The 14,548-nt window shown below is 43.4% G+C and overlaps 1 protein-coding gene across 1 annotated transcript; it reads right to left on the bottom strand.

Moving 5' to 3' along the window:
- Positions 1-7,017: 7,017 nt before the first annotated feature.
- LOC146060337 (cbp/p300-interacting transactivator 3-like) lies at positions 7,018-12,256 on the bottom strand. The gene is made up of 2 exons (XM_083173429.1): positions 12,141-12,256; positions 7,018-8,555 (listed from the first exon to the last, which is right to left on the bottom strand). The coding sequence occupies exon 2, from the start codon at positions 8,550-8,552 to the stop codon at positions 8,013-8,015; it is 540 nt and encodes a 179-aa protein (XP_083029555.1). The 5' UTR covers positions 8,553-8,555; positions 12,141-12,256; the 3' UTR covers positions 7,018-8,012.
- Between the last annotated feature and the right edge of the window lie 2,292 nt (positions 12,257-14,548).

Genomic DNA, 14,548 nt, shown 5'->3' with positions numbered 1-14,548 from the left:
CCGAATACGCTCCGGGTGACGTCATCATCTGGCGTCCCGGGAACTAGCGGAGGCTGTTTAGAAGCTCCGGGCAGTAGTCAGGCGCCCGTCCCTCTGGGAGATCAGCGAAGCATCGCAACTTCGGCGAATCTCTACTGACTGACTCCACGGCACCCGGCAGATTAGCCAGGAAGCGGCACAGAGGGACGGAAATTTCGGCGAGGGACCATCGCTAAGACTTTGGACTGTACCTAAGGTATCAGGGAGTACTGTGCACTGTAGGGAGTAGGGACGGCAGCTCCCTACAACTCCCTTCCACTTTAACATCACCGGTTCAAAGCTTTTGTGCTTTACATCTCCATTAACCCTCCTTTTCATTGTATGATACAGCGCTTTTTTATCACTTGTTCATATGAATAAAACCACTGTTATTTTACAATATTGATCCGTAACCACATCTGTAGACCCGCAATACATATTAATTTAATCGCATAGCTTTGGGTACAGGCACTCATTTAGATTACACCTCTCAGGGCAGCGCCAATCTAACCTTTCCATTAATAGATTATAGAGGATTGGGGAATCCTCAATTTTGGCTGCGCCACATTTAGAAGGTGAAGTGCAGTAACACCTTCCGATATGTCCTCTCCATTCTGCCTTGAAACGTGTTGAGGGGAAACTGGTTGATGTGAATGGTATTTAAAACGGTAATCTAGTGTAATGTCAAGGCTCAGACCCGTTTTAAATACCGTTTTAAAATACAATTTTTCAAAACGTTTAGGCAGTGTGAAAGTGGTATCAGAAATTGTAAATAAATAAATACATTTTGCTTGTGGACTGGGCACCGGAATTTGTTTATTGATGTGTGCTGATAGAAAATATAAGTGACCACTGGGTGTCAGTACAGCAACATACACATTCCCCAATGTACCAGCATCTCCCAATGTCAAGTATAAAACTTATAACAGAAATTGTAAAATATGCTGCATGATTCTGAGACTTATATTAGAAAGCTACAATAATGTACAAAATGTGGCTTTGCATGCATGAGTACTACAAGGGTGTGTAATTGTAGAAAGATATATACATCTGCCCAAGTTGCATGCAATTGCTAATGGCTGAAACATGCTAATCATAATGGTCACAACGCAGGTCCCAAAGAGCTAGAATCTGACTTTTGTTGGGCATTGAATAGGGAATCCCAGGTGATGGCCTTCAACCATTGATGTTTCATAATCATCAATGATTTATGGCTGATGTAGAATACTTTTACAAACATTGGGGCAGATGTATGACCGGTCGTTATGAGGGCGAAGGGGTATCAGCGCACGTTATTTGCGCTGAAACCGCTTCTCCCCCATGTATTAAGGAGCCAGCGTGCAGTAAAGGACAAGGATGCTATGCGCATCTGTCCATATCGACGCTACTATCTAAATGCAGAGGCAAAGCCACATACAGTAGTATCATGGCACTGTGTGCAGCGTTGCAGCTGATCGGGGACCTGGGACAGCACAAACACATTTTTATTTTATCAATGACAAGTTCAACATGGCGATGGGCGGCGCCAGCATTGGTGAGTGAGTGGTGATGTAAGAGAGGATCCTCAGGGAGGTGGGGCTAGCACCGCTCAGAGAGAGCCAGGACTCAGGCTCTCAGAGAGAACAGCGGGCGGGAGGAGGTGGGCCGGGCCACTATCTCTGCTGCACTGCAGTCACCAGCAGTGGCAGTCGGAGGAGGCAGGGCCTGGCACACAGGGACTATACTGGGCTGATCCTGCTGACACTAGTGATGCCGCCTACTGCTCAGCCTCAGCGGCTGAGTCTGAGGTGAGCTGTAGATGTGTGCTCACTGCTGCCTGCAATTTTAAATTCTGCCTTCTGGGAAAGTTCCCGGTAATTATAATGTCCAATCTGCCCCTGGACTAGCTTTCGAAGCATTTGCTTCAAGCAGGCTTACTAGTATACTGTAAGGTTGTTATATAGAGCTTGTAATTATGATTTTTCTAAAAGGTTTTGTGGCTTAATTTACAGTGGAGCTTACAGTATCTTCTGTTCCTTCCAGCTCATCTCACTATTCTATATGGTTTCCACTACAACCACGCAATTGTCTCTTCGTGCTCACATGATGCAAACCAGGAAACTAATGCTGCCCCATGTTGTTCACATGTGACTTAATGGGTTGTATTATTTTTACTTCCTGGAGTGCATAGCTATTCTGACACACTTACTGCATCAAAAAGGAAATATGTCCAAACCCTTCCTGCTGGATGTGGACGCCCAATGTGATAGGATTAAAATACAGACAGTCAGGATCTTGACTATCAGGAGACCAACAGAAGATCCTGGCAGTCAGTATAGCTACACATCCTGAAGGCTATTAGTGGGGTTGAGCTGGGAGGTTAGGGTTAAAGCCTATTTTTGCCTCTTTTCACCTGATTCTGAAGGATCCGGCCGAGAAATCGGGCCAAATGTGTTTGCCATCCGAGTCCAAGACCGCGTAGTGAATGTTAGAACTGACTGAGAAAGGAGGGAGATCAAAAGGCAGAATGACACCCTCTACCGGGTAAACCCATCATGCCACTGTTCTGTGAGTGCCCACCAATGGGGACACTGCCCAGAGGCAGTCAATAAGCACAGAGATCCTTCCCAGGCTGATGGTGTTGGTGCTGTGCTACATTACACAGTATTATTGTTATTTTGATAGCGCACACATATTCCATAGCACTTTACAGAGAATATTTGAATATTCTCATCAGTCCCTGCCTCAGGGGAGCTTACAATCTATTTTCCCTACCAGATGTACATGCGCACACATATGTTCTAATGGTTAATTTTGTTTGGGAGCCAATTAACCTACTAGGATATTTTTGGATTGTGGGAGGAAATCAGAGTATCCGGAGGAAATCCACGCAACCATGGGGAGAATATACAAACTCCGCACAGTTAAGGCCCCCTTACACTTGTCCAACAAGTTGGACCTGATTGACTTGAGATTTATCATATGTGCAGGAGGATCAATCTCTTGGTTATAACCAATGGCACGGGATTGTGCATTGGGTCCTACACATCAGGCACATAAGATTTTGTCAGACAGGCACATCAGACTTTTTCATATAAATTGACCCAGTCCACCGGAATTGGGTCAAATCTGACAAAATCTCACAAGTGTAATGGGCTAACCATTATACCGTCTGTGCTGCCAGTAGAGATTTTCTGTAAGATTCATCAGGATCTAGTGGAATACGCTGTGCAGTGTGCACTAATTTACCTCCCTGACTGAGAACCAGATGCATGAAAACCCCAGCATCCTGCCCATTGGATCAACATTGATGGGTATCCCATGCAGATGGGAAGGAGGAGGACTCCAATGATTCCACCTTTCAAAGCAAGAGGGCAAACCCCAGTGCCTGATACCCCTCCTAGCTTCCATAGTGTGGGGTAGATAGGCCTGTAATCCTGTCCTGGGGATCTTACAGTGCATGGTGGCACTTAGTTTCCTTACAGGTATCTTTAGCATGTTGCATTGATTATGGGTAAAGGTCCCTGTGGTTGTGGTGAGCTATTAGCTCCAGTTGTGGGGGGGGGGGGGGGGGGGGTACATGATATTATTGAGTACCTTGTGTTTTGTATTGGTATCAGTACAGGCTTCTGTATATGTTCCACTCACCAATAACCGCTTACCCATCCCAGTATATAGCCCAATCACCAAGAGCTGCACCCTTGTAACGGTTTACATCACTCAGGGGCTGATTCAGACCGGTTAGCAAGGCTGCAATTTTTGCAGATGGACAAAACCATGCTGCACTGCAGATGGGGCAAATGTAACATGTGCAGAGAGTTAGATTTGGGTGGGGTGTTTTCCAACAGAAATGTAAATGGATACTTTTCAGTCCCATTTCTAAGCGATCTGACTAGATTGCTTAGAAATGGAGCACAGATCGCTCCGTATGTATGCCCCCCAGCGATATTGATGCGTGATCCCATGCCCCGCCATCACTCGCAGGGAAAGACTTTCCTGCTAATCGCAGTGTTCTGCCTATTAATATAGAAAAAAAGCTGCTCAGCACATGTAGCGGGTGTGCAGCAATATGTGCTGAGCAATATGTGCTTAACCCTCTGAAGGCCAACGTTGCTGTGAGAGATCCTCAAAATATCCACCAATAAATGTCAGCGTCACTTAGTATAAATACAAATACAACCAAGTCAATTAATTGAAGTTTAGTTAAATATTACACCCCAAAAAAAGGAACAGTCTCTGTGAGCTGCACTGCCAATTTTAGCAGATATTTTGAGGATCTCTCACAGCAACGTTGGCACTCAAAGGGTTCAGCACGTCGCTCAGCATCGGCTTTCCCATTGCCCCATGTGTACTGGGCTTTAATTGCAGGTGTAAGAATAAACAGGCAATATTTACCCTGCACATAAACAAAATAATCCAAATCAATCCTCCTGCCATGGGTCTTGTGGTACTATGAAGCCTAGCCTCTTATGGATGAAGAGGTTACTAGTTCACCATGCGGGATACTCATATTCAGTTTGTCATAATGTGTACTTTTCCTCAGTTTTGTGGAAATAGTATTAGGGTTGTAGGATTGTGTTTGGTCACTGCCATGTCCGGAGCACAATAAATGGGGCTATTTTTCTGAGATTTTAGAATAGGAGCTGTGTGGACACGTCTGTATTCGGGATATGTATTCAAGCATTCCTCAAGATATTGGATACACTTTAATTTATATATTCATCTCCCACATTTATCATTGCAGAATTCTTACTGGTCCTCACCTACACAGACTTTCACCTCTGTTATATTTTTTAAATGTAGCGACTAGATTGTTCTTCCTCTTCTCTGTCGGTCTTTAAATTGGTTGCCTGTATTTTTCAGCCATACGACATCTCTTCACTCATCTCAAATTAATCTCCTAACTTGAACCCCGCTGCTCTGCCAGATTTCTGAGTCTAAAATCCACACTTGCTGCCATTACTGGTTCCAGGACTTTTTGGGGGCTGCACCCACATAAGTCTATTTTTCTAGCTTCCAAACTTTCAACTGGTCCCGGAAATTGTACCTTTTTATATTCCTGTAACACACATTAACCAATATAAAAGTACCTTATATACATGAGTATAAGTCGACCCGAATAGAAGCCGAGGCACCTCATTTTACCACAAAAACTGGGAAAACTTATTGACTCGAGTATAAGTTTAAGGTGGGAAATGAAGCAGCTAGTGGTAAATTTCTCTGTATAATAATACCGGGACACCACAGGATGCTCCCCCTGCATAACAGGACACCACAGGCTGCTCTCCCTGCATAACAGGACACCACAGGCAGCATTAACTGGCTGCCAAGATGGCCACCATTACCTCTGTGAAAGACCAGGACTGGAGCCTGCAGTGCTGTTTACCATCCAGGTAATGGGGATCGGAGGTCCTGGGTGAGATCCAGTGGCTCTGGGGGCGCAGGCAACCCGTTCTGGACTGTAATCGCGTTGTCCCGGCTCCGTTTGCCGCGATCCCCTCTGAGGATCTCAAACGGCAGGTAGCCGGCTAAATAGAGGTTCCGGCTTGCAGGGAGGCTAGGCCACAACACGCGGAGACCTGAAGACAGCATCTCCCGGCTCTGTGGCCACACTGTAGTGGCCAGGCCTCCTGCACTTCCTAGACATGTCCTCAGTGCAGGAAGCTGGCGGCATTGTTATTAAAGCCACTGACTCGAGTATAAAGCGAGGGGAGCTTTTTCAGCAAAAAAAAAAAAAGGGGGGGGGGGTCTAAGAAACTCAGTTTATACTAGAGCAGGGGTGGGGAACCTTTTTTGTGCCATGGGCCGTTTGTATGGGGAAAAAAAAAAATCATTCAGGGGCCATATGTAAAAATTTGTCTCACAAATTGTCCTGCTGCAGCCGTCCCATGCTTCGGCGGCTGCCGCTAATTAGGACTGGCAGTCTCCGGCTGCTGTTGATTAAGAGGAATCTCGCGAGAACTACCAACCTCTTGCGAGAATTCCCCTGTACTTGACTCCCGGAAAAGCCACGGGGCAGTTGGGCGGGCCACTCAGTCCGCATACGGACCCGGGGCCTTAGGTTCCCCACCCCTATACTAGAGTATATACTGTATAACTGACTATGCTGGCACTATATAATTAGGTGTTTCCAGGTACAGATTGAGAATTTTCCTGATTATATGTGTTTTTTTTTAAATATATACTGTATACTGACCCACTGCTTAAAACTACTTCCCCAATTTTGTTTGCTTGCAGTTCTGCTTCTGGTACAGGATAATACTGTTCCTGAGATTTCCCACTAGGCTAGATGTTCTTTGGGTAAACACAACAGGCTGGACCAAGCCTGACACCTAAAAATCTACCTCTGCCCTGTACACTGTAGAAGTTAAAATGTATTACAACTTGACAGCAAACTGCTTCCAATTGGTAAAGAAGTATGAACTCCTGGCTGGCGCTCTCCGTGTTTATAGTGCATACAGTACATGCTCTCTCCTGTTCTTTGATAAAGTATTTCAGCAGTTTTCATTGCACTAGCAGTATGAGAATATGAAGTAAAAACTTAGGGCAGTATTCAATGCTTTTTGCGAGCTGTAACAGCGAGCAGTGCGGACTGATCGCTGTTACAGCTCGCATGGTCAGTATTCAACTGACCCCCCTGCACATGCCATTTCTACCTTCCTGGGTTTTTACAGCAACATGGAAGCGGTGTGTGCGACCTCCAAAATGGCGAGGTTCGCGGCTAAATGCAGTGGGCTCCCTGCATTAGCCGTGAACCTCACCGTCTGGGGGAATAGAGGACAGCGAGGAATCCCCCAGAACATCAAATACAGTGAGCGGCCAGCGCGGGGGTTAATAACCCTTGCCTACATAAAAGTGTTTTGTCACAGCCCAATTCCATCTCCATTGTAAGTATACATGCAATCAAAATGTGTGCTTAGGATTACCTGAGTTTTTTTTAATGTTTTATAAAAAAAAAAAAAATCTCAATGCAATATGCTTAGATTTATTAGTTCACGATAAATAACCTGCTTTTCTGCATTCTTCCAAAGCCATTTTATTTTGTGTTCGCTACTAAATCAGCAAGCATAGTACAAACATTTGTTAAAATTTGCCTAAGAGAGGACCAGCCCTTTTAAGATCGCAATGATCATCAAAATATATAATGAAAAATAAAAAACACTTTGTCCAGCTACTGAGAAAGAAATAATTTTCAAGGTTACTGTAGTTCATAGTCAAGTTTACTACAAGCAGGAAGGAAGCTTTTAGCCACTTTGGTAGAGCCACAAATCTTGTCTCAGGGTGATACTGCCTAATAATCGTAGATTTCTGATCCAAAGAGGACACCATAGTCTTCCTAGTATTCATCTTTCTTCAGAAACTATTTGTAAACGTCTAGTTGTCCATATAAAGGCAACATGTTCCATCTCTCTAAAACAACTATGAACTGTTTTTCATTCTTGTTTAATATCATTTAATTGTATAGTATAAACCTGGAAAACCATATCTGATGACAGGACAATAACAAAGATATCAAAGCATGACAAAAATCAAGGTTATAGAAGTATTATATGATCTTAAAACATAGGAAATGTAAATATAATATCATTATTGAGCTTTTATTTGGATCGACCCGTAACCAACTACAACAGGATTTCAACCTTTACTGTTTGAGACCGTATTCTGTGGGTCCAACAGGCTTTCTGCAATGGATTCCTTATATTCCCCTAAGCCTGCTACCACCCAATTATATAGTGCAAACTCTCTGAAAATAATCTGCAGGACTCACTGGACATTTTGCACAGGACCCAGCAACCAATTAACAATAAGCTACTATCTAGTGCAAGTTAGACAAAGATCTTTTCACCAGTCTGTTTCCACCATTTTATGCCAGAACAATGACCATATAATCTGTCATCCATCCAAGGCATCCTTATCATACCACATTGTCAAGAGCAAAGAAAATTACAGAGGGCTTCCAGGAAGCCATACACAGTGCAAATGAAGTGTGCTGGTGTCTTTAAGAAGCATGTCCATCAGCATGTCACGGTGCTAACCTGCTGTTTTCCTGCAAAGTCCAAAATACAGTCCATCTCATTGTGCCCCAGGTACAGCTCAGGCAGCTCTTCAATTCTGTCCAAGCCTAATTCCAGAACCAGAGATGTCAATACATCCTCATCAATGAGGTCGGCATCTGTCACATTTAAGGGAGGCATGAGCTGGTGGTGATTGGGTGCCATTCTGTAAGGCGGTAAGCCCTGTGTAAGTCCAGGATTACCAATCATTGGATATCCCTGGTATTGAGTATTAAGTTTTTGAAGATGCATTGTAGCCATTAATTGCTGAGTTCCCATATAGGACTGTCCTTGCCCAGTGTACATTAGAGGGGCCGACATATGCATACCCATCCGTGTCCTCATGCTTACATCAGGATGGGCAGCTCCATATTGCATCATTGGCGTTGAAGGCATGGATCGAATAGGATGAGGAGGAGGTTGACTCTGCATAGTGTTCATGCCCATCCTATAGTTGGGATGCCCATTGTGCAAGGTTGGCATCATCATAGGGTCTGCCATACCCTACATTAAGAAAACAGAATAAGGCACATTTTTTTAAATTAACCATAAGAAAATATTATATCACAAGACACAAAAACTTCAGATAAACCAGGCATTGCCAACCTCAGTCCTTGGGGCACACTAGCAGTGCAGGATTTACTGATATCAATACTTCAGCACAGAAGGTTAAATCAAAATGGTACTATTTAAGTCACCTGTGCTCAAGCCTGGATATCACTAAAGCATGGACTGCTAAATGTGCCTTGAAGACTGAGGTAAGGTATGCCTGAGATTACATATGCATACATCCCAACATGAGCCTCTCCATGAGGGACACAATGCTCTGTTTCTGGACTTTTCTCTCAATGTATGATTGCTATCACCTGTTTCGAACAGATTAAGGGCGGGATGTATTAATATACATCGCTGCCCTTCACCACGACAGCGCATATGTACTAACATATGCGGCTGGCATCGCGGTGCGGTGACCTGTTCTGTGGTGTCCGTCACCTCCCAGCCGCCTACTGCTCCCCTGCAGCTGGGGCAGCTCAGTGTTGCTGTCCCCGGGGGTCCAGGAGGATCTACAAGAAGGTAAGCTGAAGGGAGGGGGGTCGGCGAGGTGGCGGGCAAGGCGAAAAGAAGCCCATAGGCTTCTATAGGGTATCGCCACCCAAAGGTGGCGATACCCTACTATGCGGTATCGTTGCGGCTGGGTTTTAATACATAGGAAAATGCGGTAAAACAGGGGTTTTAATGCATTTTCAGCTTAATACATCTCGCCCTAAGTGATCAGAAAGGCGTCTCACCACAGGTGATGGTAATCATCAATTAAGAGGGAAGACCAAAAATAGAGCATTGTGTCCTTCATGTTGGGATACAGATAGATAATAGTTGACCAGACCTTACGCTGCTCGGAAACATTTTAATATTCTTACGCAAACGCAGTCTGGCATGTGTACGGCAACAAGCTGCCCGGAGTGAGTTCAGATTTATTTTTATTTCTATGAACAGCTCCAGCTTATTATTGTAATTGATGTAGTGACCTTTGCCAGTGAGTCAATTGCTCTCTATAATTCATATTGTGTAAACAGCCCGAAGCACAACCTCGTGTACCATTTATTTCAAGTTGTTGATACTATCCACATAATCACTAATCAGGTAAAGAAGTGCTGTTTCCTCACAAATAGTATATGCTGTATTATGGTGACATCCTCAGCGATATTGTTGATCAAACTTTGGAGAGATAAAGTAGCACTCAATGAGCTCCTAATTATAATTTTTGAAACAGCCTTCAAAATGTAAGGCAGTGGCAGGTTACTACATTATATCTCACAATTTTCTCTCACCAAGTTTTAATAAATACCCACTATTACATGAAATAATACCAAACACATGTATGATTGAGATATTTATATATATTATACTCGTAAGCCCGCTTGAAGCAAAAGCTTTGAAAGCTAGTTGCCTCTGTGAGAGAAAGGGATGTAGTTTCACTCACTGCCAACAGGTGGCAGTGTTTCAGAGACACATGGACACTAGACAGACATACATAAATACATACGATATTGCTCTAAGGAAGGAATTCAATCTTACAAAATGTTATGCATACATACATACATACATACATACATTTCAACAGTCAAATGTATTTGATTGTAAGGTTATTAAGGAATGTCATGCAAGATGCACGGGTTCAAACATTCCATAGATAAGCTGCTAGTTAGATGCAACTATGCATACTGTACATTTACATTGGGTTTATAACCAAATGGTATCTTATACCTTTAAGGTATTGGGAGCAGAAGTATACATTTGTGGGGCATTATCACTATACGCATGCGCGCACGCACACAAATACATTATATGGAGGTCATTCTGATTATCACGCACCGCTGTGAATTTGGAACGGTGGGCAATGTTTTGCGACTGTGCATGTGCATAAACATTTATGCGCATGTGCAGCCTCTTGATGTGAGCGTCCACGGCAAATTGCTTATTCGCGGGCCGCTTGCACACAGCACTGCGGGCAGCGCTTTCATGGGCATTTGCTGATGATGCAGGGGGGGGGGGGGGGGGGGGCAGCTGAAGTCAGCTGCCCGCACTCTTCCCATACTGGGAGCCCGCAAATCTAAGACACCAGAGAGAGTGTCTTAGATCTGCATACACTGTATAAATAACTCGATGGTCGGTGACCATCAAATGATTTCACTCTGCACACAAGCTGCTAATGGATGTTTATGCAAAACTTCCATTCACATGTGTGCGGGGACATTCGCGGTGCATGCAGCGGTCGTTCATGTGGCGTTTAAAGGACACGCAAAGATGCAAATTTTGCAGCTTTGCATTTCAACCAGAATGACCTCCTTGTGTATTTGGTTCATGTGGAACTATTTCTGTTGCGGCATTGTGTTGAATACAGTGCTACCGAAGCTAGAGATTGTAGGCTGGATCTGACAACAAGAGGTGCACCTAGTAAGCTCTGATCGTGTTATGTTTAAAGCAGAAATGTTTTATTTATGTATTCATTCTTATAAAATACCACCTGCTATAGATACTATATGAGAAGATAAAAGATAGCTGCACAACTTAAAACAGCCATGTGGAATGCCACTCTGAATTTAACAGTTACATTTCCTTTTCATAATAGCAAACACAATGTTGATGGAAAGGCTCCTTTTTAATTACATAAGCATGTTACATTGAATAGATTGCCTCACAGCGCTGAGGTTAAGGGTTCGATTCCCACCATGGCCCTAACTGTGCAGAGTTTGTATATTCTCACCGTGCTTGCGTGGGTTTCCTCCGGGTACTCCGGTTTCCTCCCACAATCCAAAAATATAGTGGTGGGTTCATTGGCTCCCAACAAAAATTAACCCTATAATGTCTGCGTGTACATGTGGTAGGGAATATAGATTGTAAGCTCCACTGGGGCAGGGACTGATGTGAATGTTCAATTATTCTCTGTAAACGCTGCTGAATATGTGTGCGCTATATAAGAAACTGTTAATAAATAAATAAAGGTCAATACATGTAGAGCTCATCACTTTAAAAGCAACTAATCGGACTTGATCTCCTGTTTTGTGACACAGTTTTTACCCTTCCCAAAAAGGGATTTTCAATTCAGGGTTAAAACAAAGCTGCAGTGACACACATACATGAATTAAGGACTTAAAAAAAAAAGATAAAAGCTTAACTGCAACAAGACAAAAAAACCGAATGAAGTAATACAATTGTGCCCATATAAATACAAGCCTACACTTCTGTAGGGACGGTGACATGTGCAGGCTGCAGACAGCGCTGTAATAGGATTGTTTCTCTTTTTCACACCCAGCTGGATCTGCATTACACTCACACGGGATTCACATGGAAAACAAAAGATTTTACAAACATAGTTTCACCCCTTCACTGCCAGGCAACTACAGTCTCTGAACAAAGCCGAGTAATAATGTGCCAATGCATTTCTGTCACACAGCTGCGCTCTAACCTGCCGCTCTATGGAATCATTGCTAGTAGCAGCATATAGTTAATTACAGCACATACGTGTTTTGCACTATGTATGCTCATGTATGCACAGGACAATGAAATGACAGGCTTGACAGTACTTACCCAAATCCACAGACTCGGTGAATGTGTCCTTTCCAAATGCAGTCAGTGTGCGCTGTGTGTGTTTGGAAGGCTGAGAACAGCGATCTCTAGTGATCAGTGGACACGCCCCGCCCTACTCCATGCTCCCTATTGGTAAGCAGGGCGGTGCAGGCCTGCCACCCCCGGCCCGATTGGATGGACTGCCTGCTGCACCCACAATGGGTAACATGATAGCTCAGCCCATGTGCTGCTGCTAGACTGGAATTAACTTCTGGGTTTCTGATGAGTATGATTATGCAAGTAGGGAGGCACTGTGCCCAATAGGAAATTACACTCGCTGTTCAAATAATGCTAATTTATTTATTTAAACAGATTAAAGGCGTCAATGAAAAGCTTTGTAAATTATAAAAAAAAATGATTCAGCAATTTGCTGCTTGTCAGATAGAGCTATGCATACATTATTGTGTATATAATTAATCGGTAACTTATACTGTTTAGGGTATTGGGAGCAGAATTATACATTCGTGGGGGCTTTTCACTGTCAAACATTGCTAAGAAATTGTTACAATTTCCCAAATGCAATAGTTATTTAAGAACTACTGGGAGCTGTGTATGGTATGTGTATATATGGGTAGGGCCAGAGGGTTGGGCATTGAATTTTACTGTATATACCTTCCCTTTCCACCACCAAAAACATATTGATGTTTATATTTTGTCCTTGTCTTTCATGCATTGACATGCTGAGCTTGCACAAATTATGGGACGCTCAAGTACACACCTAGCTGGCTATTTACCCCATAACATTGCTAGCTCTCATGGGCAAGACCCTCTTTCCTCTTGTTTTCCTGCTACCCCTATCCTGACCACATGCACCCTCTGTCAGTCACCTTCTGCCTGGTCTCCCTATTCTCTGACTCTCCTGTAACAGGGCATAGGAATGCTTCATGGTTGTCTATGTCCTTCCTTTGTTCAATGCAATTCTTTGCTACTTGTTCATTGTGTATGTAAATTGTTATTGTTTAGTTCTATGCCTCATTGTCAGGTGCTGCTGCTCTTTGTGGCACCTTATAAATAAATGATGAAGCCTATAATATATATCTGCACACAATAGGACAATTAGGCTCACAATACAAGTTTAAACACCAATAAAAAGCATTCTTATCACACCAGCCTTGTGCATGCATTTAGTATGTGTTTGATATGTATTAAGTCATTCAGTCTGCATTGTTAAAAAAATGGATTCACATTTTGTAAAGTACAGCCAACGGTGGCTGCAAGTGATAGCAAGATATAACAAATATGAGACACACAAACAAATCAATAGGGGGAGTAACACAGGAAAGGAAGAGGAAAGGGAAAGTTATCTGAAGACAATGGCATATTGAATGCACACAATGGATAGTAGGAAATCAGATATATAGTAAACAACGAGAAAGGAAAGAACATTAATGACCTGAGGTGGACTAACCGTATATTAGTAAACTGAGTTTGCTTTAAAATATATATATATATTATTTTGTGATAAAACAGTAGTTATATTGTTCAAGCCCAACGCATATGCAAATACTTCTGGAGTTTATTTTATTGGATCTGCAATGCATTCTCTTTGAGATCTATGTCAATTTCCAGCATCATTTATACACTGAATGAGATGGGAAGCAATGAAAACAACACATTTGGGTGTACCAAATATCGCATGTACTGTGCGACACATGTCACCCTCTATTGCATGCACTGCAGCATTTAATAGCACAACTCTTCTGATAGGAGAGACATAGGAGTCCTTTGTGTTAAGCTGTGTACACACGGGGGCGATAGGGGCTGAAATCGCTGGGAATATGGTCGCTAGCAACCATATTGCCAGTGATGGGAGTGTGCCGCTCCCGTTTTCAGCCCTATTCTAATCGCTGGTCACAGGAGCTTGCTCCTGCGACCAGCTGATTACCTCTGCGGCACCGCTGGCAGCGGTTTCCTTTCATCAGCGACCATCTCATGTCGCTGATGAAAAGGAGAAACTGAGCAATATATCTCCCCCGTGTGTACGAGGCTTAAGGAAGACCGGAAGACCATCGGCCTGCACATGTGCAAGCTGTAGAGCAAAGAGAGGGATACTCTGGGAAAGTGTCACCATTTGTTTTCCATGTTACGCTTACCAGAGCTTGCTGCATATGGGTACACCTCAGTGCCAGCAGTGCACAGCGCAAATCTCCGATATCTGCTGTGGACCACTTGAATCTGCGAGGTCTAACTAGACGAAAGCCATACATTATTCTAAAATGTCCAGTTTTTCCAGGATTTAGAGTATTTTGTGTTCATTCATCTCTACAAATGACAACCTTACCCCTGATAGCATGTGGACAACTCCTCTACTTCCTAAAGCCCCGTACACACAGTGCAATTTTAGCCATTATTGCAGGGGATATGTTCGC

This window comes from Crinia signifera, chromosome 2 (genome assembly GCF_055691185.1).
Source record: "Crinia signifera chromosome 2, ASM5569118v1, whole genome shotgun sequence".
NCBI classification, from domain to species: domain Eukaryota; kingdom Metazoa; phylum Chordata; class Amphibia; order Anura; family Myobatrachidae; genus Crinia; species Crinia signifera.
Note: the sequence above shows the minus strand (reverse complement) of the source record. Positions and strands in the feature narration are given on the sequence as shown.